This window comes from Somniosus microcephalus, chromosome 3 (assembly GCF_052327205.1).
Source record: "Somniosus microcephalus isolate GS21.2 chromosome 3, FLI_Smic_1.0, whole genome shotgun sequence".
Lineage (NCBI taxonomy): Eukaryota > Metazoa > Chordata > Chondrichthyes > Squaliformes > Somniosidae > Somniosus > Somniosus microcephalus.
In genome coordinates this window covers 166391605-166416849 of record NC_140989.1, presented here as the reverse complement: position 1 = coordinate 166416849, position 25245 = coordinate 166391605, and the positions used below count along the sequence as shown (strand labels likewise).

At 50.4% G+C, this 25245-nt stretch overlaps 1 protein-coding gene across 1 annotated transcript in view; it reads left to right on the top strand.

Annotated features, from left to right (window-relative positions):
- Positions 1-25245, top strand: part of LOC147121528 (metabotropic glutamate receptor 1-like) — a 564257-nt gene that overhangs the window by 435260 nt on the left and 103752 nt on the right. The window contains exon 3 of the mRNA XM_085977873.1: positions 6389-6624. Within this exon, the coding sequence (XP_085833999.1) occupies positions 6389-6624 (236 nt within the window). The remainder of the gene's footprint in view (positions 1-6388; positions 6625-25245) is intronic.

Genomic DNA, 25245 nt, shown 5'->3' with positions numbered 1-25245 from the left:
TCTCCTCTTTGAAGACCTCCCACTGTTCAATTACTGTTTTGTCTACCAATTTTTGATTCCAGTCCACCTGGGCAAGATCCCTTTACAACTCACTGAAGTTAGCCCTCCTCCAGTTAAGTATTTTCACACTTGATTGTTCCTTGTCCTTTTCCATAACTATTCTAAACCTAATGATATTATGATCACTGTTTCCCAAATGCTCTTCCACTGAAACATGCTCCACTTGCCCCACTTCATTCCCCAGAACTAGATCCAGCACTGCTTCCTTCCTCGTTGGGCTGGAAACACACTGATCAAGAAAATTCTCTTGTACACAGTTCAAGAATTCCTCCCCCTCTTTGCCCTTTAGACTGTTACTATCCCAGTCTAGATTAGGATAATTGAAATCCCCTAATATCACTACTCTGTAGTTCTTGCACCTTTCTGTAATTTGCCTGCAAATTTGCTTCTCTATCTCCTTCCCACTATTTGGTGGCCTATAGTAAACCCCTTTAGTGTAATAACTTCTAATAATTCTAATAAAATAGATTTTGTCTTTGACCCATCAACTACATCATCCCTCTCCAGTGCTATAATAGTTTATTTGATCAATACTGTACCCACCTTTTATTCCCCTTCTTTATCTTTCCTTAATAACTTGTAGTCAGGAATATTAAGTTCCCAATCCTCTCCTTCTTTGAGCCCAATCTCTGCTACTGTCACTATATCATAGTCCCATGGGGTGACTTGTGCCTGCAGCTCACCAACCTTATTTACCACGCTATGTGCATTTACGTACATGTACGCCAAACCCATCTTAGACTGCCTCAAAATTTGCCCCCTTTCTGATCCCTCCTATTTCTGAACTACTCCTTATTCTAATGTTGTTTGTCTCTCCCAGTCCTCTGTGCACCTTGTTTCTCCTCTCTAATGTTTCTCCTGGTACCCATCCCCCTGCCAAATTAGATTAAACCCTCCCCCACAGCACTAGTTAACCTTCCCGCAAGGACACTGGCCCAGCTCTGTTGAGGTCCAACCCATCCACCTTGAGCAGGTCCCTCCTGCCCCAGATCTGGTCCCAATGCCCCAGGAATCTGAAGTCCTCCCTCCTCCACCATTTCCCCAACCACGCCTCAACCTGTCTTACCCTACTATTCCTACACTCACTAGCGCGTGGCACTCGCTGTAATGCTGAGATTACTGCCTCTGAGATCCTGCTCTTTAATTTCCTCCAGAGCTCCTGAAACTCTACCTGCTAGACCTCAGCCCTTTTCCTTCTGACCTCATTAGTTCCCGCATGGACCACAACTTCTTCCCCTTCCCCCTAAAAATGTTCTGCACCCTCTCAGTGATGTCCTTTACCCCAGCACCAGGGAGGAAAGACACCATGCGGGACTCACATTGGTGATTGCAGGAACAATGTTGGTTGAGGGCTAAATATTGGCTAAGAGAACTTCCTGGCTCTTCTTCAAAATAGTGCCATGGGATCTTGTATGTCCCCCTGGGAGGGCAGACAGGGCCTCAGTTTAACATCTTATCTGAAAGAGAGTGCAGCACTCCCTCAGTACTGCACTGGAGTGTCAGCCTAGATGGTGTGTTTAAGTCTCTGGAGTGGGACTTGAACCCACAACCTTCTCGACTCAGAGGCAAGAGTGCTACCGACTGAGCCACGGCTGACACCCAAGCATTGAACCATTTTCACACACATATACTTCTGCATTTGAGGAATGGCATTCTTAGAGATTTGAATGGAAAAGAATGACAGGAGTTGGAGTGAAGCCTGTTTGGAAATAATCTGATAGAAAAAACCTAAAGACTCTTGTGCTATCAAACTGCGATGGCGGTCACAGCCATTGTGTAAAACACAACAGATTGAGCTTAAGTAAAACAAGTTTAAAGTGTGAAGTAGATCTGTTTATGTTTAGTCTGTCGATTTTAACTGTGAATTATTGTGGTTGCTTTGGGTGACGTGAATATAAACGCTAATGGTTTTGTGTGAGACACTCTAAAATGGTAAGTGGATTAGGCATTGTATCAGATTCAGTATTGATTATAGTGCCTTGGGTGTGAATTCTGTTGGTGTTTAAGCATGCTATGCTGGTTGCGATATAAATAGGTTTGGGTGTCTTGCAAGTGTTGGTTTTCATGCAAAGTATTCTGGCATCCTCGAAGGTGTTAACAATGACAGGACTCACTTCTCAGTCACACAGTTAAACAGCAAAGTGTGTCAGAGTTGCTTCTACTTTACCCATCAGTCAACCATCCCGCAAGGGTCTTTTCTCCCATCACAAAGAACAGGGGGCCAGCTTTAACCGACGCCCAAAAATAACAACCCCCACCAAGTAGACGTACTCTGCGGATCAGCGCAGGCAAAAACTAGTCCTGCTCTGCACAGGAGCATAGGTTGCCCACAGGCCAAAGTGGTCCCCATGGAGACTGACAGGCATGCCCAATTTGATCCGGTTGGCTCTGTGTACAGGGGGGACTTTAAAGAGACCCACACAGGTAAATGCAAGTCAAGCGATCGGAACAATAGGATCGAAAGCGAGTCCACTAAAATTTCTTACAAAACATGTGCACGAATAAAAGAGAGCCATTTAAAAAGACACAGAGCAGCCTCTTATCAACAGTCTCACAGTACCATGACTGATACTAAGCTGTTTGACACAGTGGCCTAGAAATTTGGGAGTTTAGCGCCGGCCGTTAGGCACATGTTTATGAAAAAATGGTGGCCGACTTGCTTCCGCCCACTTCCGATGGGTCCCGCAGCGGCCGCCATTTTGCACAGGTCGGCAGCGCTGCCGTTGCCAGCGTTTGCTGCAGAAATGTAAATGAGGCAGATCGTGACATCAACGAGTGTGCAATGCTAATTTGATGCATGATCTGTCATTCTTAATGGCGCCGCTCCATTCCACTTTCTCTTAATCATGACCGGCTGACCAAGCATTCAGCAGCAGGAAGGAGCCCCCAGCAGCGCTATTTAAAGGGATCATCATCAACAACTTGCAGCTGACATGGTTTCTCACTTTGACTGGCCTTGTCTAAGTTTCTGCAACTCCTGCAGCTTTCTAAACTTGTTTCAAGTTGTTGAGGTCACAGGGAGTGTTGCTGCAAGTGGAGAACGCCTTCATTCTCATTTAAAGGCTTCCACTCACACCACTTGCTCACAGTCATGGGGGCTGTACTGGCAGTCCCCTCACGCTCGAGTATCTTCAGGAGAGGGAGCGGAGGCAGCGAAGATGAAGAGATGCTCACAGAGGGAGGAGGAGGAGGGGCAGGAGGGCTCTCAACAGGAGGCCTTACCCACCTCAGGTCTTCCGACAGCACTTATCCTACCTCCACTTAAGCAAGGAACAGTGTATTAGAAGGCTCCGCTTCACCAAGGAGGAGGTCACAGAAATCTGCCACCTCCTGCAACCAGACCTACAGCCTGAGACCAGGGCAACCACAGCTCTCCAAGTGACAGTCAAGATCACCGTGGCCCTCAAGTTCTTCAGCAGCAGATCCTTCCAGTCTGCAGCAGGAGACATAGCTAACATCTCGCAGTTCGCTGTCCATCGCTGCATCCGGGAGGTCACAGAGGCTCTCTACATAGGAGAAGGGACTACATTGCCTTCTCTCTGAACAGTGAGAGGCAGGACAAGTGTGCATGTGGCTCTGCCAGGATATCGGGCTTCCCTATGGTGCAGGGCGCCATCGACTGCACCCATGTGGCTTTGCGGGCACCGTATACCAATCCTGAGATGTTCCGTAACCGCAAAGGCTACCCACTCTTTTAATGTGCAGTTGGTGTGCAACCACGCCCACCGCATCATGATGGTCAATGCCCGCTATTCTGGCAGCAGTCATGATGCTTTCATCCTGCGTCAGTCCGGTGTGCCAGCAATCTTCCAGCCACCATGTCAAACCCGAGGGTGGCTGCTCAGAGACAAGGGCTATCCGCTCTGCACCTGGCATTTCCGTGTTCACCACTTTGAACGGGCTCTGTCTAAGTTTCTGCAACTCAGGCAACTGGTGCTGGGCAGTAACACCGCCCATTTTCAGGCCATATGCAATTTCTAGGCCACAGAGTTTGTAGAATGGTTCTGGTATTAGGCTCGCAGCCCAGAGCTGGTGAGCTCAAATTCCACCATAGGAACATAGAAATAGCAGGTGGCCACTCAGCCCCTCGGGCCTGCTCCGCCATTCAGTTAGATCTGGGCTGATCTGTACATCAACTCCAATTACTCATCTTAGCTCCACATCCCTTGATAACCTTACCTAAAAAAAAATCTATCGATCTCAGTCTTGCACGCTTTAATTGTCTCAGCATCCACAACCTTTTGGGAGAATGTTCCAGATTTCAAAAACGCAAACCTAGCCAGCTGTTTTAAAGCTTAACATCTGAACAGGAACTTAACACTTGGGGGGGAAAAGTTCGGTCGCACCCCGTTTGGGGCGCTAACTTCGCCAGGGCACTACTTTTAGCGCCCTGAAAAAGCTGGCGCCCACGCCGTAAATTGAGTGGTAGTGCCCCAAGCAGGAGGCGGGGTGCTACTGGAAGTGCTCCCCCTCCTTCCTGGGGCGCCACCATTCAATATCATGCCACTATGTGCAACAGCGCCATGCGCATTGGCACATAGCGCCATGGTATTACAGGCCTCCCTCCCCTGATTAAAGGGAAGGGACCTAGTGCTGCGTGCACCGGGGCCCTGCTGGACCACCGGGGAGCGGGGCGTTGGGAAAACAGCCTGGCACTCAAGAGGAGTGCCGGGCTGACCGATCGTGGCTGGCACCCCGCATGAAGAAGCGGGAGGGGGCAGGTGGCCCCAAAAAAATGGCCGCCCGGCACCTGCCCTTTAATTAGCACCGCCATGGCTGCAAAAACGCCCCCCCTGACTCTGTCGGACATATCGTCTGACAATAGGTCAGGGGGCACGACCGAAGTTTGCGGCTGGGGCATGAGTGGGGTGCTGCACACGCGATGACATCATCGCTGGAGGCGCAGCACCGCGGGGCGCTACCGGGAGGCGCAAAGCAACCACATTTTTCTCCCCTGGACTCTCAGATCTCTACATCTCTTAAAACTCTGATGCTCTACCGACTGAGCTATCCAGGCCCTCATGGCAAATGGTAGCCATTGAATTCAGAAAATAAATTGTGGGCTGGGTCATTCATAGCCTCCACTTCCTTCGCCCCACCATTGGCAACCGTGCCTTCCGCCGTCTAGGCCCAAAGCTCTGGAATTCCGTCCCTAAACCTCTCCGCCTCTCTCTTGTCCTTTAAGATGCTCCTTAACATACCTCGTCACCTATCCTAATGTCTCCTTTGGCTCGGTGCCAATTTCTGTCTGATTACGCTCCTGTGAAGCACCTTGGGGCATTTTACTACGTTAAAGGCAATATATAAATGCAAGTTGTTGTTGTAGTCTGCCCCACTTATAAAAATTCAAAGAATGTCTTTGACACCGAATGTAGCAAGGCCTGCTAAAAGTCAATTAAATTACATAGAAATTACAGCATGGAAACTGGCCCTTCGAAGCAACTGGTCTATGCTGATGTTTATGCTCCACACAAGCCTCATCCCACCCCTCTTCAACTAACCCTAGCATAATTTCCTTCTATTCCTTTGTCCCTCACGTACTTATCTAGCATTCCCTTAAAAGCATCAACACTATTCACAGAATCACAGAATAGTACAGCACAGAAAGAGGCCAATCAGCCCATCGAGTCTGCGCCGGCTCTTTCGAAGAGCATTCCAGTTAGTCCCACTCCCCCGCTCTTTCCCCATATCCCTGCAATCTTTTCTCCTTCAAGTATTTTATCCAATTACCTTTTGAAGACGACTATTGAATCTGTATCCACCACCCTATTTTTTTAATTTGTTTATGGGATCTGTGCATCGCTGGCAAGGCCAGCATTTATTGCCCATCCCTAGTTGCCCTTGAGGTGGTGGTGGTGAGCCGCCTTCTTGAGCCGCTGCAGTCCATGTGGTGAAGGTACTCCCCAGTGCTGTTAGGTAGGGAGTTCCAGGATTTTGACCCAGCGACGATGAAGGATCGGCGATATACTTCTACGTCAGGATGGTGTGTGACTTGGAGGGGAATTTGGAGGTGGTGGTGTTCCCATGCGCCTGCTGCCCTTGTCCTTCTAGGTGGAAGAGGTCACGGGTTTCAGGCAGTGCATTCCAAATCCTAACCACTCGCTACATAAAAAAGTTTTTCCTCATGTCGCCTTTGGTTCTTTTGCCAATCACCTTATATCTGTTTTATTCACCTCAACTACTCCCTGTGGTAGCGAGTTCCACCACTCTCTGGGTAAAGAAGTTTCTCCTGAATTCCCTATTGGATTTATTAGTGACTATCTTATTGATGGCCCTTAGTTTTGTTCTCACAAGTTGTGGTTACAGTCATCGCTTTCTCCCATTGCAGTGACGGATGGGCTGACCGCGAGGAAGTGATTGAAGCCTACGAGAAAGAGGCGGTGGGAGGGCTCACGATCAAGCTGCAGTCTGCCGAGGTCACCTGGTTCGACGACTACTACCTGAAGCTGAAACTGGGCACCAACACCCGCAATCCCTGGTTCCCCGAGTTCTGGCAGCACCGCTTCCAGTGCCGTTTGGAGGGGCACCCTCAGGAGAACAGCGCCTTCAAAAGACTCTGCACAGGTAAATGAAACATTCGCTCCTGTCTCTCAACACCGCGTGGTATATACGCTACCGCTCAGAATTCAGAGACGCTAAAAAAATCGCAATAACGCAAATTAAACAACACGGAAGAGTGGGACTTTACGGAGCAAAATCTCGTCGTTCCCCGTCTGCATGCGCAGGAGCACGTATCACGAAATCCCACGCTCCCAGACAGCCGTTCTCCACCGGTTAAGCTAATGTAATGGCAGGCTGGGAGCGCACAGTGTTGTAATCTTGGCTCCCGGAGGGGGACCAGCGGGGCCGTTACCCCTTTGAGTTTGCAAAGAAAAAAAAATATCGAACGATCAGATTGTTCAAGTGAAGCGACTTGGAATTAGGAGTGGATTACATCGTATTTGGGACGGTTTCCTCCGTTCTTTGTCTTTGTTTCTCATTCGATTGCAACGGTCCTCCAAAAATTAAAGAGCCCAAAATATAAAACAGGATGGGGTAGATAGAGTTTCCGCTTTGGGTGCATTCAGGAATTTGCCTCCAAAATGCGCTTGTGATTGGGCTGGTTAGGTTACAGTTCAAGTTTCATTTGCATAATCACAAAAGTAAAATCTTCCATGAACCAGCGCAATCGAGCAGCGTGATAGAACGTAATTTTTTCCCCCCAAAACGTATTCCTTGATATATTTAAGAGTGGTAACCTGGTGCGGTTTTATTAATACAGCTGAAAATGGGTTTACCACCAAAAATAAGCATTTTTAATAAGTGTCCAGTCCTCCACTTATGAGAAACCTGATTTAAACTCACTGAAAATGACTTAAAAAAACTATACTGAACCATTTAATAGTTTGTGTGTACACTAGTCAGTATATCTTAGTAAAGTAAATATTTTTTGATAAGAAAAAACATTTAAAACATGCCCATTAGTGTCTGTGCGCAATTTTAAGAATCTTCCCGAACCAGTGGATTCTTGCAATTTTGACCTGGGGGTGGGGCCAATTTTGTGGGCAGGGCCTGTTTCAGGCAAATTGAGTTTTTGGCCAATTCCGCCGGATTACGCTGATATTACTAGCGGAAGCAAGTGGAAACTCGACCCCGAGCTGCTGTAACCCTGAACTGTGGCATGTGTCTCATTCCACAAATGTAGCTTTGTGTTATCTTGCTAATTTAACACAGTGATGTTGATTTGGGTGATTCCTCGCTTGTGTCACTTCCTAAACCCAGCACCTGCTTCACTGTTCAAGGTCTTTTCAATCTTCTCCAACTGGAAAAGGTCAAAGCAGCCAAACATTATGGCCTGTGTGTCTGTTGTATCCCTTTCACCGGGCCTTCAGCCGTCTAGGATCCTCAGCTCTGGAATTCTCTCCCTAAACCTCTCCACCAATCTCTCCTCATTTAAGACGCTCCTTAAAACTTAACTCTTTGACCAAGGTTTTGGTCACCCGTCCTAATATCTCTTTATGTGGCTGAGTGTCAAATTTTGTCTGATAAGACTCCTGTGAAGCACCTTGGGATGTTTCACTACGTTAAAGGTGTTATATAAATTAAAATAAAAACAAAAAGTGCTGGAAATACTCAGCACGTCAGGCAGCATCAGTGGAGCGACAAACAGAGCTAACATTTCAGGTCGATAACTTTTCATCAGCACCTTGGGACGTTTTAATATGATAAAAATGCTATATAAATGCAAGTTTTTGTATGTAAACATGTCATGCTGTACTGACACCCTCTCGCTAGTGGTGACACTGTAGTGCATCCGTTTTTCTTTTCCATCACTTCAACCTACTTTGCAGAGAAACTCGGACAAATGGGGCGCTACTCAATTTTTAGCCCTCTAACTCTACTTGTCATCTCCCTAAATTGTCAGGGGGAGAAATTCGGTACCTTAGCACCTCCAGTGAGCACCAGGTGGGGGCACTAACGGGGCGCTGAGGCAGTAACGCCGGGGTGTGGCGAATCCAGCACGCCCCCCCCGTAGCGCCACCGCTACAAGTTAGCGCTGGGGACATCAGCGCCAGGCAGGTCGTGACACCACAAGAGTTGGTGTCACTGGCAACTTGGGTTAACAGCCGCTGAAAATAGACGAAGTGCTACCAGGGAAAAATTTGTGCTGGAGGCTAAAAATTTTTACCCCAGCACTAACTTACTGTGTAATGCCCTCCTGGTGGCATTAGTGCTGGCCTGGCAGTCGAAGTTCCCGTCCTGAAGTGGTGTTCTAGATTCTAACAGCCTCTGGGAGCGTAGCTATGGAGTTCACAAGGAATTGTGGGTAATTAAAACGGCTATGAATTCAGAACTAACTAAAATTAAAATTAAATGAAAAATTGCAGTTGTCAGTCCTTACTGCCTTAAAAGTTATTAACATTGGGGATTGGTGAGACCACATCTCAAGTACTGTGTACAGTATTGATCTCCTTATTTAAGGAAGGATGTAAATGCATTGGAAGTAGTTCAGAGCAGGTTTACTAGACTAATACCTGGAATGGGCAGTGTCATGAATCTTATCATGACTCATGAAATAACACTGGGTGGCCAGCTGGTGGCGCCGTCCAAGGAGTATAAATACTCGGGCGTGGGCCCAGCTTGCTCAGGATGTTTCTGTAACCAGGAACTGGTGATTGTAACTAGAAATCTCATGGTTTTGAAACAGTTGATTAAAGCCTTGTTTTATACTCAAACCAAGCGCTCAGTAGTCTTTTTACATCAATTTAATCAACTGAACCTGCTCCACGCTCTGAGTGGTCTTGGGAACAGACGACTACAACTCAAACCGTAGAAGGGAACTCTGATGAAGTAATCGATCCATCATGGAGAAACGACTCAGACCCGCCCGTCTCGACCTGGACCCGAATTCACTTACAGCTGCTAAGGTATGGAAACACTGGTATCGTACCTTCAGCAACTTCCTTGAGGAGTGTGGTGAGAATGTTCCTAACAAGTTACAAATACTTGCCAACTATGTATCCCCGCATGTGTTTGAATATATCGAAAACTGTGAAGACTATGACGCCGCTATCCAAATACTGCAGCAACTATATGTTAAGTCCCCAAACAAAATTTATGCTTGGTATCTACTGGCCACAACTTGACAACAACCCAGGGAATCACTTGACGAATTCCTTCAGAAACTTCACAGGCTCAGCAAGGATTGTAATCTTAAAGCTGTCACAGCTGAGCAGTACCAGGAGGAGTTAATTCGTGATTCCTTTATTAATGGGATTGCGTCTCCCTTCATACGTCAGCGTCTGTTGGAGAATAAAACCCTGAAGTTACAGGCTGCCTATGACCAGGCATGCTCTCTGGACTTAGCAAAGAGGAATGCAGATACCTATCTTTCACCACATGCACGGGCTGCTGCTATCACTTTTAGTGACTCCTTTGACAGGCCTCGGGCGGAAGCCTTCACTGATGATGACTCCCACCTGGCTGATGACAACCCTACCCTAGAAACCTACACTGATGACGACCCCGCCCTAGCTGCATCTTGGCAACCTGGAAGGAAGTGATTCTTCTGTGGAGGTGCATTCCACTATAGGAAATGTTGTCCTGCTCGTAACGCAGTCTGCAATCATTGCAGTAAGAAAGGCCACTTTTCTAAGGTACACCGGTCGAGAGCCCCTGTTAGTTTTGCAGCTGCTATCCATAAAACTGCTCCTCCCCCAAGAACCACTACTAAGGTTACAGCTGTCAAGGGTAAAACTGCCCCTCCTCCCATCACAGCTGTTTTTCCCCAAAGTCTGTCCCATGTAGCCACGAAGGTTTTGGTAAATGGACACATATTGAGTGCACTAATCAACTCGTGCAGCTCTGACAGCTTCATTAGTGAGTGGGCTGTCAGTAAGTTAAAACTGCGTATTTACCCCTCGGACAGGGAAATTGCAATGGCTCTAAATGACACTGACCACCAACTCTTCTGGCTTTTGTCTTGTCGACCTTATTCTCAATGGCCGCACTTATTTCTCCACCCAGCTCGGGGTGCTCAAAAACCTATGCTCCTGGGACAGGATTTTCAAAAACAACACAAAAGACTCACTTTCGAGTTTGGAGGGTCAAAGCCGGAGCTTACTATTTCCAAAGTATTGTTTTGTGTGCTTTTGGCGGCTTCGCTCGACGAGCCCTCCTTGTTTTCAAATCTTGCCCCCCAATGTAAGCCCATAGTCACTAAATCATGATGTTTCAGCCAAGATGATTGATCCTTTATCGAGGCAGAAATCTCTCGCCTTCTAGCTGACGGTATCATTGAGCCATGTTCATCTTCCTGGCGGGCTCAAGTCGTCGTTGTTAAAAATCCTCTGAAGCAACACAAGAAACGTCTTTGCATCGATTACTCGCAAACTATTAACCAGTATACCGACCTGGATGCCTACCCACTACCACGCATCGATGACATGGTCAATAACCTTGCCAACTACAAGATATTTTCAACTTTTGATTTAAAGAGCGCATACCATCAAGTACCGTTAAAGAACTCTCTCAAAAAGTATACGGCCTTTGAGGCCAATGGTCGTCTTTACCAGTTTTGTCACCTTTCATTTGGGGTCACCAATGGGGTAGCCGTCTTTCAACAGGCAAGGGATAGCCTAGTCAAACAGGAGAACTTAACGGACTTTTTTCCATATCTGGATAATATCACCATTGCTGGTCATGACGCTAACCTCCAGAAATTTTTTGACGTTCTCCGTCGTCGCAACTTAACCTTAAATGAGTCCAAATCTGTGAAATCAGTCCAAATCTGTGAAATCAGTACAATCAGTCAACATCCTTGGCTATTGGGTGGGCAACAGTGTCATTGAACTGGATCCAGAGCGACTTCGTCCACTTCAGGAGCTGCCTCCCCCTACGAATCTCGGCTCTCTTCGTCGGGCACTCGGCATGTTCGCCTATTATGCAAAGTGGATACCCCACTTCTCCGACTAGATCCAGCCCCTGCTTCACGCAAAGTCATTTCCGTTGGAGGCAACGGCTATTTCAGCTTTCAACCTCCTCAAGCGACAACTGGAAAAAGCCATGCTTTGTTCCATCGATGGAAATCTTCCTTTTGTGGTCGAGTGCGATGCATCGGAGGTGGCGATCTCGGCTACCTTGAATCAAGGTGGTCGAACTGTGGCATTTCTGTCCAGAACTTTGCAGGGTAGCGAGCTCCATTATCCTCCTGTCGCGAAGGAGGCTACGGCTATCATCGAAGCAGTACGTAAATGGAGTCATTTTCTCGCTCGTCGCCATTTCACGCTTATAACCAATCAGCGCTCCGTGGCCTTTATGCTGGATAACCGGAAATGCACTAAGATCAAGAATAGCAAAATACAGCTCTGGAGGATGGAATTGGCCGCCTTTGGCTACACCATACATTATCGACCCGGCAAAGAGAATGTAGTCCTGGATACCCTCATGCGTGCATTCTGCTCTTCTATGTCAACTTCGACTCTTGCGGATCTTCATACTGACTTATTTAATCCTGGCGTTACCCCTATGTTGCACTTTGTGCGATCTAAAAATCTTTCACTTTCTACGGAAGATGTGAAAAGAATATGCTCCACCTGTAGAATTTGTGCGGAATTAAAACCGCAATTCTTCCATCCGTCGGATGGCTCGCTCATACATGCTATGCAGCCTATGCAGCGACTCAGCGTTGACTTTAAAGGGCCATTGCCTTCCTCAACGCGAAACACCTACTTGCTTACTATGGTGGACGAATATTCACGCTTTCCCTTTGCTTTCCCCTGTCCCAATATGCTTACTTCCACAGTGATCAAATGCCTCGATCAAGTCTTTTCCCTTTGTGGTACGGCCAATTTCATCCACTCTGATCGGGGTCCCTCCTTCATGTCAAGCAAACTTTTCCCAACGTGGAATTGCCACAAGTAAAACAACACCGTATTATCCCATCAGTAACGGACAGGTTGAGAGATACAACGCTATCATTTGGAACGCTGTTTGGCTTGCACTGAGGTCACGCAACTTACCACCAGCAGTGGGAAACTATGCTCCCTGACGCGTTGCATTCCATCAGGTCTCTTCTTTCTACGTCCACCAATGTCACTCCTCACGAGCGTTTCTTCAGGTTCCAGCATCGCTCCACTCATGGGACGTGCCTTCCGTCATGGTTGGCAGCTCCCGGCCCCGTGCTGCTCCAAAGATTCGTCCGATCTTCCAAAAATGATCCCCACATCGACGAGGTGGAACTAACGGACGTTAATCCCACTTACACGCACGTACAGTACCCTGATGGCTGGGAGTCCACCGTTTCACTCCGAGATCTGGCTCCCTGTCCAACCAGTCCCACGGACCCAACTGGTAGAGGAACCCATGGTAATGATGCCAACGCTCTGCGCTCCTTTGAGGATGACGCCCTACCTGGGACATCAAGGGATCTGCCGACTACTCCACCGGATCAACTCGGGGAGCCGAGCGCTTCCCATAGGATGGCCACCCAAAGCCAGGATGCCTGTCAATCCCCGGCTAGCAACCAAGATGACACCAGCTCTGCGCCTGTGGGGACCTGCACCCGGAGTCACGATCTCCCCAGTCTTCCACAGCTCGATCAAGGCGACACGGGCCCCGTCGATCTACCAGTACGGACCAAGCGACCCAGGGACCAAGACACGGTCTGAGGAGACGTGCCTTCCAGCCACAAGCAAAGATCTAAAAGACTGCGCCTATTCGTGGTCCGCCTAATTCACTAGAAGGAAGTCGTCGGACTTCCAAAACTTTCAGGCGGGAAGGATGTCATGAATCTTATCATGACTCATGAAGTAACACTGGGCGGCCAGCTGGTGGCGCCGTCCAAGGAGTATAAATACTCGGGTGTGGGCCCAGGTTGCTCAGGATGTTTCTGTAACCAGGAACTGGTGATGTAACTAGAAATCTCATGGTTTTGAAACAGTTGATTAAAGCCTTGTTTTATACTCCAACCAAGCACTCAGTAGTCTTTTTACATCAGGCGGGTTGGACAGGCTAGGCTTGTATCCGCTGGAGTTCAGAAGAGAAGAGGTGACTTGATTGAAACATATAAGATCCGGAGGGGTCTGGACAGGATGGATGTGGAGAGGATGTTTCCTCTTGTGGGAGAATCTAGAACTAGGGGTCACTGTTTGAAAATAAGGGGTCACCCATTTAAGACAGAGATGAGGAGAAATTTTTTCTCAGAGGGTCGTGAGTCTTTGGAACTCTTCCTCAGAGAGTGGTAGAAGCAGAGTCTTTGAATATTTTTACGGCAGCGGTAGATAGATTCTTGATCAGCAAAGGGATGAAAGGTTATCAGGGGTAGGCGGGAATGTGGAGTAATCAGATCAGCCATGATCTTATTGAATGGCGGAGCAGGCTCGTGGGGCCGAGTGGCCTACTCCTGCTCTTAATTCGTATGTTCGTATGTAACATTAAAAAGTCCCAAATGGGAGTCTTCAGCTCTTAAAGCTGAATTCCCTTCCAAACCTTAAATAATCGTAAAAGTGCTTCAGTACTAACACAAATGGCTCAGCAAGCCAGGGAAGGGGCACCCAGGGTCTTACATGCAGCACTCCACCTTTGTGCAGGGGGCCAACACTGCAAGAGATGTCCTCTACCCACAGGGGCCAGGAGGCCCTCCAGAAAGAAGCCTGTGGGACCAGATCATGGAGGCCAAAGAAGCTTCATGACCTCAAATCACTGGTCAAGGTTAGTGAATGCATCTTCAAAAGCCATCTCCTACCAACTGCACCACTAGCCTCACACACTGCTCAATGCACGACTCCCCACCACCACCGCCAATCACTCACCTATCAACAATCTGTACCAATCACGAGGCACATCTCCCATTCCTAGCCTCACCGCAACCCCTTGGAGGAGACGGTGCAGGAAATTCTTGGCAGGGGTATGGCTGAGCCCTTGGCCAGTGGCGGGGCAGAAAGTATACAAGATGCTGGTAACCTCATATGTTATCATCCTTCTGGCAGGCACCTCTTGCTTTCCTGCCTTCCCCTCACCACAACGCCACCCTGGTGCCTTCCAGATTTCAGAGGCACACACAAGACAGTCACTAAGAGAATGCATAAGGATGATGAGTTCATTTCTTGATGTCATATTGGATGGATAGTTGTATAAAGTTGGATTGTAAAGTTTGCTTTGTGGTGACTTTTATTTCAGCATCGTGTCCAAGAGGATGCTGTGATGGTCAGTAACAGAGGGCAGGTAAGGTGTGGGACAAAATTTTGAAAGGGGAAATAGTGGTTGTGGTCACTGGTACCGCAGGCAGATGATTCCATCCCAGATATCCCAGCCAGAAAGGGGCCGTCTGGGTTGCATCCATCCTTCTGCTTCCTCCTCTTCGGCTTCTTCTTCTTCCCACTGTGAGCGGATGCTGTAAAGCTGAAATGACAGCATAAAATGCTGGAAATATGCCACAGGTCAGGCAGCATCTTGACCTGAGACGTGAACTCTGTTTCTCTCTCCACGGATGTTGTCTGACCTGCTGAGTATTTGCAGCATTTTCTGTCTTCTCAGAGGCCTTCCTTTATGATCAGAGGTCTTGAAAGCATCCAGCAGCACTCCCTACTCACTTAAAAAACTTTTAGCATCATTGTGATTTCATTGTTTGCCAGTATATTATGGGGGCTGCATGGGGTGCCAACCCTCAGTTCCAGCATTATGTGCGAAGGGCTCGCAGACGCTGTGTGAGAGGGGCAGCCATGCCTAGACGCAGAGGGGGCATCAGGCGTCGGCAACGTAGGCCTTACCCACTCAGGGAATACCGCCAGCAGGTGTCCTATCTCACCATGACTGCCGCGCAGTGTGTTAAGAGGCTGCGCTTCAGAAGGGAGGTGGTTGCAGAGATCTGCCAGCTGCTTCACAGAGATCTGCGTCCACAGCTGATGTGCAGGACATCTCTGTCGGTGGAAGTGAAGGTCACGGTGGCTCTGAACTTTTATGCAAGCGGCTCCTTCCAAGCTGCTGCTGGGGACATAGCTAACATATCCCAGTTCGCCGTGCATCGCTGCATCCGGCAGGTCACCGATGCCCTTTTCACAAGGAGACACCAATTCATCTCCTTCCCCATGACCCTGGAGAGGCAGGAGCAGCGTGCAGTCGGATTTGCGAGGATCGCGGACTTCCCCATGGTGCAGGGCACCATTGACTGCACGCATGTGGCTTTGCAGGCACCTATCGACAATGCCGAGGATTACCGCAACCGGAAGGGCTACCATTCCCTCAATGTACAGCTGGTGTGTGACAACAGGCAGCGCATCCTAGCTGTCAATGCCCGCTTTCCAGGCAGCAGCCACGATGCATTTATCCTGCGCCAGACTACTGTGGCTGACATGTTCCAGGCACAGCCTCCCCCAAGAGGATGGCTTATCGGGGACAAAGGCTATCCTTTGTGTACATGGCTCATGACCCCGCTCCGTGCGCCCAGGACCCCTGCTGAGGAGGCATACAATGAAAGCTATCAAGCCACAAGGAACATCATAGAGCAAACGATTGGCGTCCTCAAGCAACGGTTCCGCTGCCTGGATCGCTCCGGCGGATCTCTGCAGTATTCGCCGGATAGAGTCTCCCAGTTCGTCGTCGTTTGCTGCATGCTGCACAACCTGGCTATCCGCAGGACTCAGGCACTGCCACCTCACGTTGGACCACCACCTCAGGAGGAGGAGCAGGAGGACCATGAGGAGGAGGAGGAGGAGTACCAGCCCAGGAGGGAGCCACAAGGTCCAAGGGCCGTCCGTCGGCGGCTTATTGAACGACACTTCTAGGCCCCCTGTCAGGGAATGGCTTGTGGCAATGAAGGGACATGAATGCAGCCGCTCCGCAAGCCCTCAGCCGGTTAACGCAACAACCACTTCAAACATCAAACATGGACAAGCTGAATAAAGAAAAAGCTTTATTGAACAAACTCAGGGCCCTTCCCACATGAAACCCAAAAACAGACAACACCCCCAAAAAACAGTCAAACACATGACTCACTCCCACAACCTGGGGAGGAATAACAAAACTTTTCCATCCAAATGGCCTTCATCCTCGGCCTTACCAAAACAACCACCCCCATAGACAACACAACCACCGCCATATAAAAAAACATTTGGCAACACCCTCTACTTTGTGTGCCGAGAGGGCGAGTCCTTGTCCAGCCTTTTCCGGCCCCTGGCCGACCTGCTGCTCCGCCTCAACCTGGGCCCTGTGGGTGCTGCAAGGCTGGGGGAAGGCTCCTGAGGGGCACATGACGTGATGGCAGATGCCCTTGGGGGTCGGCCTAGACGAGCTCTGGCCCTCGAGGGGCCGGCTGCTGACTGCTGCAGCTGTGGCTGGGCAGCATCAGTCTCTCCAGCAGCTTGTGGCAGCTTCACTGGGGGAGTGGCAGTGGCGGCTGCAGCAATGGGGGCAAGCTGGCTGATGCCAGGCGCTCGCTGCTCGCCTGAGACACTGGCACTCGGCCGGGCTGGCACTGCAGCAAGCGCAGCAATCTGCTGAAGGCCAGACCGCTGTGCTGCTGCAGCGCGGCGGGTGCCCTGGCGATGCCTGGCTGACACAGCGAGTGTGGCAGCAGTGAGTGCCCGTACTGCCCTGGTCTGTGCCCGCATCAGACCAGCCAGTGACTGCACGGCACCACTGATCAACTGGCCACTCGCTGCCTGTGCTGCCCTGAAGTCGTCCCGACTCGCGTCCTGTGCTGCCCTGAATTCGGCCCGACTCGCGTCCTGTGCTGCCCCGAATTGCTCGAAACCCCTGGCCTGTGCTGCCCCGAGTTGCTCGAAACCCCTGGCCTGAGGCCCCAAAATCGGACACACTATGAGCCAGGGACTCGATGGCCTCAGGCAACCGTCCCACAACCCCCATGAACTCGGTGTGCCGGCGATCCGAGCCCGCGGACATTTGATCGAGGAGGCGCACCTCCTGGGCGAGGACCGTCTCCGGACTGGAGGCCGGACTCTCCCTCTGGGGAGAAGGCCGCCGAGCTGCCCGACACTTCCCGCGTGGCTGGACACCACTGGGCCCAGCAACTACACTCCCCTGCAACACTTCCCCCCTCTGGGGAGAAGGCCGCCGAGCTGCCCGACCCTTCCCGCGTGGCTGGACGCCACTGGGCACAGGAGCTACACTCCGCTGCAACACTTGCCCCCTCTGGGGAGAAGGCCGCCGCGCTGCCCGACCCTTCCCGCGTGGCTGGACGCCACTGGGCACAGGAGCTACACCCCCCTGCAACACTTCCCCCCCCCTCTGGGGAGAAGGCCGCCGAGCTGCCCGACCCTTCCCGCGTGGCTGGACGCCACTGGGCACAGGAGCTACACTCCCCTGCAACACTTCCCCCCTCTGGGGAGAAGGCCGCCGAGCTGCCCGACCCTTCCCGCGTGGCTGGACGCCACTGGGCACAGGAGCTACACCCCCCTGCAACACTTCCCCCGGCTCTCCTCCAGGGAAGACGTGTCCCCTCCATTGCCATCCCCTGGCGCGGATGAGGGTTCCCCCGATGGGCCGCCTTCCTCTTGCTCCTCCTCATCCTCCTCTTCCGAGGGACTGTCACTGGCAGCTTCAGGGACCTCCTCCTCACCAGCTGAAAGCAGGAAGGCACAAGAGTAGCTTTAGAGTGAGGGCAGGGCGTCAGCGAGGGAGGCATGAGTGGTGGCATTCAGCGCATTGGTCGGACAGTGGCAAAGGATGTAGATCTGAAGCGCAAGGGGAACGAGAGAGGTCCAAAAGGTCATGTCCTTACCATTGGGGCCCAGCACAGGGTCGGCATCTCCACATGCAACGGGGCCAATCAGCCGGCCACCCATGAGTCGACCCACGCGCTCCTCCAGGTCACTGAGCTGCTGGAACTGGGGACGGCCTCCCCTGGTGTCAGTCCAGCTCCTCAGATTCTGGGCCAGCTTGGCCTGCAAGAGAAAGGACGGCCTCTAAGTACAGTGTGGTGCCCTGTTGTTGTATGCACTGCCTCCCATGGTCGAATAGCGTGGCCAGTGTGGTGCCCTGTTGCTGTATGCACTGCCTCCCATGGTCGAATAGCTTGGCCAGTGTGGTGCCCTGTTGCTGTATGCACTGCCTCCCATGGTCGAATAGCTTGGCCAGTGTGTAAAGTGCAGAAAGTGCAATTGATGTTCATGCCAGTGCCACAGCTGCTGGATGAGGGCTGGCCATTAGGGCTTTGAGGTCCCTTTGCCCATAATGTGAGGTGCACATGCAAGGATGAGGAGGACACTGGAAAGGGTACTCGCCCTGACAATCCGAGTGAGGTCGTTAAACTTTTTCGGCATTGGACACCAGTCCTGGGGACATCGCAGGTGGCTGTGACCCTCTGGGCAACATCCCTCCAGGCTTTCCTGTACACCCTGGTGGCAGGCTTCTTGCCACTGTCCGGGAACAAGATATGGCGTCTCCTCTCCAAAGCCCTAACCAGCACCTTTTAAATCATGGGCAGAGAAGCGCTGCGCTCGCTCACGGGCCCTCTGCATCCTTCCTGGCGCTATTTCTCTCCAGCAGCAGTGTTTAGGCCTAGCTGGAGGGCTGCAGTATCCAGGGCGTGGCAGCAGACCAAGTCGACCCTTCCCCCTTTAAGAGCTGGCCGGCGCCAGGGTGTCTGCTGTCAATCAAGAAATGACCGCACCTGCGCTGCGCCCGGCCTCGGCGGTATCACTCTGCACCGCCGGCTTAGCGCCTAAAGATAGTCGTGCATCGCCAGTTTTAGCGCTCGAGCAAACTCCTTGGCCAAAGCTACTGAATATCGGCGAAGTGGCCTCCACTTTGCGCCGGGCGCAAACTTTAGCGGCCGCCCGACTTTACTGCCCCAAAAGTGGCTACACTGAATTTCTAGGCCATTGAGTCCATGAATGGACCAGCAAAATCAATATGCACCCGTTGCCATGGAGATGAGGGCCACTCCCATGGGTGTAGAGGGGCATGTGGTGGTGCATTTTGGACTTTCTGGCATCCTGAGCAGCTCTTTGCCAGGTCCTCGATTTGTTTATCGATTCCCGGCCACCACACAAGCCCTGGCTAGGCTTTTCATTTTTACCCCTCCCAGATGACCCTCATGAAGCTCATTGAGCACTCTATCCCTTAACTTGGGTGGAATTACCACTCGGGATCCACACATCAAGGTCCCCCGGCACACTGACAGCTGTTCTCTCTTTGTCGAGAATGCTGGCAACAGTGAGTCGCCATGTGCTGGCCATCCCTTCACCGTCAAATCATTTACCCGAGACAGTGTCGGGTCATTTCGGGTTTCCTTTTCGATACAAGCGTTAGTTACCGGTAGGTATTCAACTATAGTCGAATGGAATATTTTGACAGGATCCACTGCTGGTGCTTCCTCCGCAGTAGGCAGTGGCAGGTGTGATAGCCCATCAGCATTTCCATGCTGTTTCGTGCCCTTATATTCAATCTCATAGTGGTGCGCCCCTAGACAAAGTGACCATCTTTGTAGTCGTTGCGCAGCCACCACCGGAACGCCCTTCTTCGGATTAAAAATGGAGACAAGAGGCTGGTGATCAGTCAACAAGGTGAATTTCTGCCCGTGCAGATAGTGATTGAACTTTTTCGCTCCCCACACTAGGCTGAGGGCCTCCCTTGTCAATCTGGGCGTAGTTACGCTCGGCTGAGATTAGTGACCGTGACACAAGGGCTATTGGCCTCTCTGAGCCGTCCGAGAATTTGTGCGACAGCACCGCTCCAATGCCGTAGGGTGACGCATCACATGCCAACCGAATTGGTAATGCCGGGTTGTAATGGGCCAATACCTCTTTCGATGTGATTAGTGTTTTGTTCTTCTGGAAAGCTCGTCTACATTCGTCACTCCACTTCCATGGCACCCCAGTTTGCAGTAGGGTGTTCAGTGGGTGTAGTATTGTAGACAAATTTGGCAAGAACTTATGGTAGTAGTTTACCAGCCCGAGGAACGACCTCAGTTGTGACACATTTTCCGGTGCTGGAGCCTTGACCACTGCCTCAATCTTCTCTGGACTTATGTAACCCCTCTTTATCGATAACGTGGCCACAATACGAGATCTGTTTTCTAAAAAACTCGCATTTGGGGCGGTTAGCTCGGAGCCCATATTCCTGCAATCTAGTGAGCACCTGCTCCAGGTTGGCAAGGTGATCACTCTCATTTTTGCCCATGACCAGGATGTCCTCCAAATAACACTGGGTCCCTGGGATCCCTTGCAGGACTTGTTCCATTGCCCTCTGCCAAATAGCCGGAGCTGATGCTACCCCGAATACCAGCCGGTTGTATTGGTAGAGACCTTTATGGGTGTTGATTGTGACGTATTTTTTTGATGCTTCTTCTACCTCCATTTGCAGATACGCCTGGGCCAGATCAATCTTAGTGAAGCGTTTCCCTCCAGATAGCGAGGCAAAAATATCTTCAATCCGCGGAAGTGGATATTGTACAGTGTGAAGGACTGGGTTCACTGTTACCTTAAAGTCCCCACAGATGTGAACCTTCCTTGGTTCCCCAGGCGTGCTGCTCAACGACTTTTTCATCACAGGGACGATGGGTGTAGCCCACTCGCTCCAGTCAACCTTGGACAGTACACCTGAACGTTCCAGACCCTCCAGCTCTGCTTCGACGGCTGGGGGGATCGCATAAGGTACCGGTCTGGCCTTAAAAAATTTTGGGCTTGCGTTTTCTTCAATTTTTATCGTCGCTGTCGTGCCTTTTAGTGTTCCGAGTCCTTGCTGGAACACTTCTTTCGCATCAGTTAATATCTTTGACAGTCGCCAGGTGTGACGTCGTCATCCTTTTTGTCAGCCACAGTCAGCGCCTGTATGGAATGCCAATCCAGTTGTATTTTCCGGATCAATTCACGTCCCAGTAATGGTGGTCCTCCATCTTGCAATACATACAGGTCTAGTTTTGGTGTTTCCTTACTGTTATATATAACGGTCACCCTTATTTTTCCTTTGGGGTAGACTTTTTGCCCCGTGTACGTCTTCAAAATAATTTTTGTGTCTCTCAAGGGTATGTGTGAGAATAGCTGCTCGTAGTCCCGTCGGTTTATGACTGTTAGGGCTGATCCTGTGTCCAATTCCATCTTTACCTGGACTCCTATCTTGAGAGTGACCCAAATGGTTCGGTGATCCTCCGTTGTGATCACATTATGTAGATTCAGACAACTCAGTTCCCTGCTTTCGGAGTCGTTATCACTCTTTTGTTCGTCTGAACTATTCTCCGTCATCTTATGTACTTTCTTGTACTTTCCTTTGGTAGGTTTCTTATTGCTGGTTTTCTTTCCCGACCTGCAGACTCGTGCTATGTGTCCTACTTTTCCACACTGTCTGCACACTTTGTCTTTGAACCAGCAATCATTCTGGTCGTGTGTTGTTTTGCCGCAGCGATAGCACTTCTCTGTTCCATATGACATTTCGTTTGTGCCATATTCTTGCGGTCTCTGTTGTATCTCTGCAGCGCCCCGTGCTGCTGCTTCATATGATACCGCAATGCTGAAAGCCTTTTCCAGCGTAAGGTCCTTTTCAGATAAAAGCCGTTTCTGGGTTGCTTCACTTTGAAGCCCACACACAAACTTGTCCCTTAAGGTATCTGCCAGTCCCGCTCCAAACTGGCAGTGTTTCGATAGTTTGCGCAGTTCTGTTAAATAATCAGCATTGCTTTCATCCTTATGCTGGTTCCGTTTGTGAAACTTGAATCTTTCAGCTGTCAGCAGCGGTGTGGGGTTTAAATGTTCCTGTAGTGTCGTTACTATGTCTTCAAAACTCTTTTCCATCGGCTCCGTTGGGGTTACTAGATTTCGTAATAAACCATACGTCTTTGTACCCATTAAATTTAACAATACCGACGCTTTCTTGTCATCTGACACCTCATTTGCCTTACAGTACACCTCTATTCATTCGACATATGTAGTCCAATCTTCGACTTCATTGTCAAATGCGGTGATACTGCCACTCTTCGGCATTTTGGGTGTGGTTTAAAATGGCGTCTCCCAATGACTTAAAATGGCATCTCCTGCGCTTTCCTTCCTCCCCCGCTGCTGCCAACGCCGCTCCCGGCGGTTCTCGTGGCAATGGCGGCGCCCTGTAGGTTTCGCGCGCTTCTCCTGCACTGCTGCCAACGCCGCTCTCAGCGGTCCTCGTGGCAATGGTGGCGCCTCGTGGGCTTCTGTGCGTCTCTCTCTCCCTCTCCCCGACGCTGCTCGGCCCCTGAACACCGGCTGCACCCTGTGCGCTCTGCCCTCTCTCTTCCCCCGTTGACGCTGCTCAGCCCTTTGCTGTGCCGCTCGGTCAGGCTCTAGCCCGCTGCTGTCCAGGAAGGGTCTGCGCACTACCTGTTGCCAGCCCATTTCGCTGGACCGCCTCGACTGGAAAGCCAAGCCTAGTTCTCGACAGCCTCCCCCGCAATTCTCGAGTCTCTGCTGGATGACTGGGCGGTTGCCCGTGGTCGACGCCTGAGTCTCTGGCCTTGACCTCCAATCCGCTGATCTCCAGGAACGAATCCCCGGGAGGTGATGCAGAGTAGCAGGTAGGTTCGAACTTGCCTTGTCGCCAATGTTGTGTCCGTGTATAATAAGACACAGACTGCAGGAGAAACGGTACAACAGGTGTTTACTCAACGTGGCTCATAATGGAACTGATCTGTACAGATTACTACTCAGTGCTATATACAGGTGTGGTCACTGCCGGTACTGCAGTATACATGAGCTGTAAAAGATAGCTCCCCTTAAAGGTATATACATTACAGGGACGTCAATGTCCATCACCAAGAGTAGCTCGGTAGCACCACTACTGACCGAGCTGGTCGAGTCCCGAAGGACATAGCTGCCAGACTGGGCTGCGGCAGGTGGTGAGAGAACCAACATGAAGGAAAAGCCTACTCGACCACGTTCTCACCAAGCTACCTGTCGCAGATGCATCTGTCCATGACAGTATTGGTAGGAGTGACCACCACACAATCCTTGTGGAGACGAAGTCCCGTTTTCACACTGAGGACTCTCTCCATCGTGTTGTGCGGCACTACCACCGTGCTAAATGGGATAGATTCAGAACAGCTCTAGCAGCTCAAAACTGAGCATCCATGAGGCGCTGTGGGCCATCAGCAGCAGCAGCAGAATTGTATTCCACCACAATCTGTAATCTCATGGCATAGCATATCTCTCACTCTACCATTACCATCAAGCCAGGGGACCAATTAGAGTGTAGAAGAGCATGCCAGGAACAGCACTAGGCGTACCTAAAAATGAGGTGCCAACCTGGGGAAGCTGCAACACTGGACTACATGCATGCTAAACAGTGGAAACCGCATGCTATAGACAGGGCTAAGCAATCCCACAACCAACAGATCAGATCAAAGCTCTGCAGTCCTGCCACATTCAGTCATAAATGGTGGTGGACAATTAAGCAACTAACGGGAGGAGGAGGCTCCATGAACATCCCCATCCTCAATGATGGAGGAGCCCAACATGTGAGTGCCAAAGACAAGGCTGAGGCATTCGCAGACAGCTTCAATCACAAGTGTCAAGTGGATGATCCACCTCGGCCTCCTCCTGAGTTCCCCACCATCACAGAAGCCAGTCTTCAGCCAATTCGATTTACTCCACGTGATATAAAGAAATGGCTGAGCACACTGGATACAGCAAAGGCTATGGGCCCCGACAACATCCCAGCTGTCGTGCTGAAGACTTGTGCTCCAGCACGAGCCACGCCTCAAGCCATGATGTTTCAGTACAGCTACAACACTGGCATCTACCCGACAATGTGGAAAACTGCCCAGGTGTGTCCTATCCACACAAAGCAGGACAAATCCAATCCGGCCAATTACTGCCCCATCAGTCTACTCTCAATCATCAGCAAAGTGATGGAATGTGTCGTCGACAGTGCTATCAAGCGGCACTTACTCACCAAAAACCTTCTCACCAATGCTCAGTTTGAGTTCTGCCAGGACCACTCCGCTCCAGACCTCATTACAGTCTTGGTCCAAACATGGACAAAAGAGCTGAATTCTAGAGGTGAGGTGAGAGTGACTGCCCTTGCCATCAAGGCAGCATTTGACCAAGTGTGGCATCAAGGAGCCTTAGTAAAATTGAAGTCAATGGGAATCAGGGGGAAATCTCTCCACTGGCTGGAGTTACACCTAGCACAAAGGAAGATGGTTGTGGTTGTTGGAGGTCAGTCATCCCAGCCCCAGGACATTGGGGCAAGAGTTCCTCGGGGCAGTGTCCTAGGCTCAACCATCTTCAGCTGCTTTTTCAATGACCTTCCCTCCATCATAGGGTCAGAAGTGGGGATGCTCACGGATGATTGCAGTGTTCAGTTCCATTCGCAACTCCCCAGATAATGAAGCAGTCCATGCCCGCATGCAGCAAGACCTGGACAACATTCAGGCTTGAGCTGATAAGTGGCAGGTAACATTCGTGCCATACTAGTGCCAGGCAAAGACTATCTCCAGCAAGCGAGAGTCTAACCACCTTCCCTTGACATTCAACGGCATTACCATCACCGAATCTTCCAACATCAACATCCTGGGGGTCACCATTGACCAGAAACTTATATACTGTGGCGACAAGAGCAGGTCAGGGACTGGGTATTCTACGGCGAGTGGGGTTTCGATTCTTGGGGCATTTGCACCAGTACTGGAGTAAGACTGAGCTGTTCCATCGGGATGGGCTTCATTTGAACCAGGCTGGGACCAGTGTCCTGGCGAATCGAATAACTAGGGCTGTAGATAGGGCT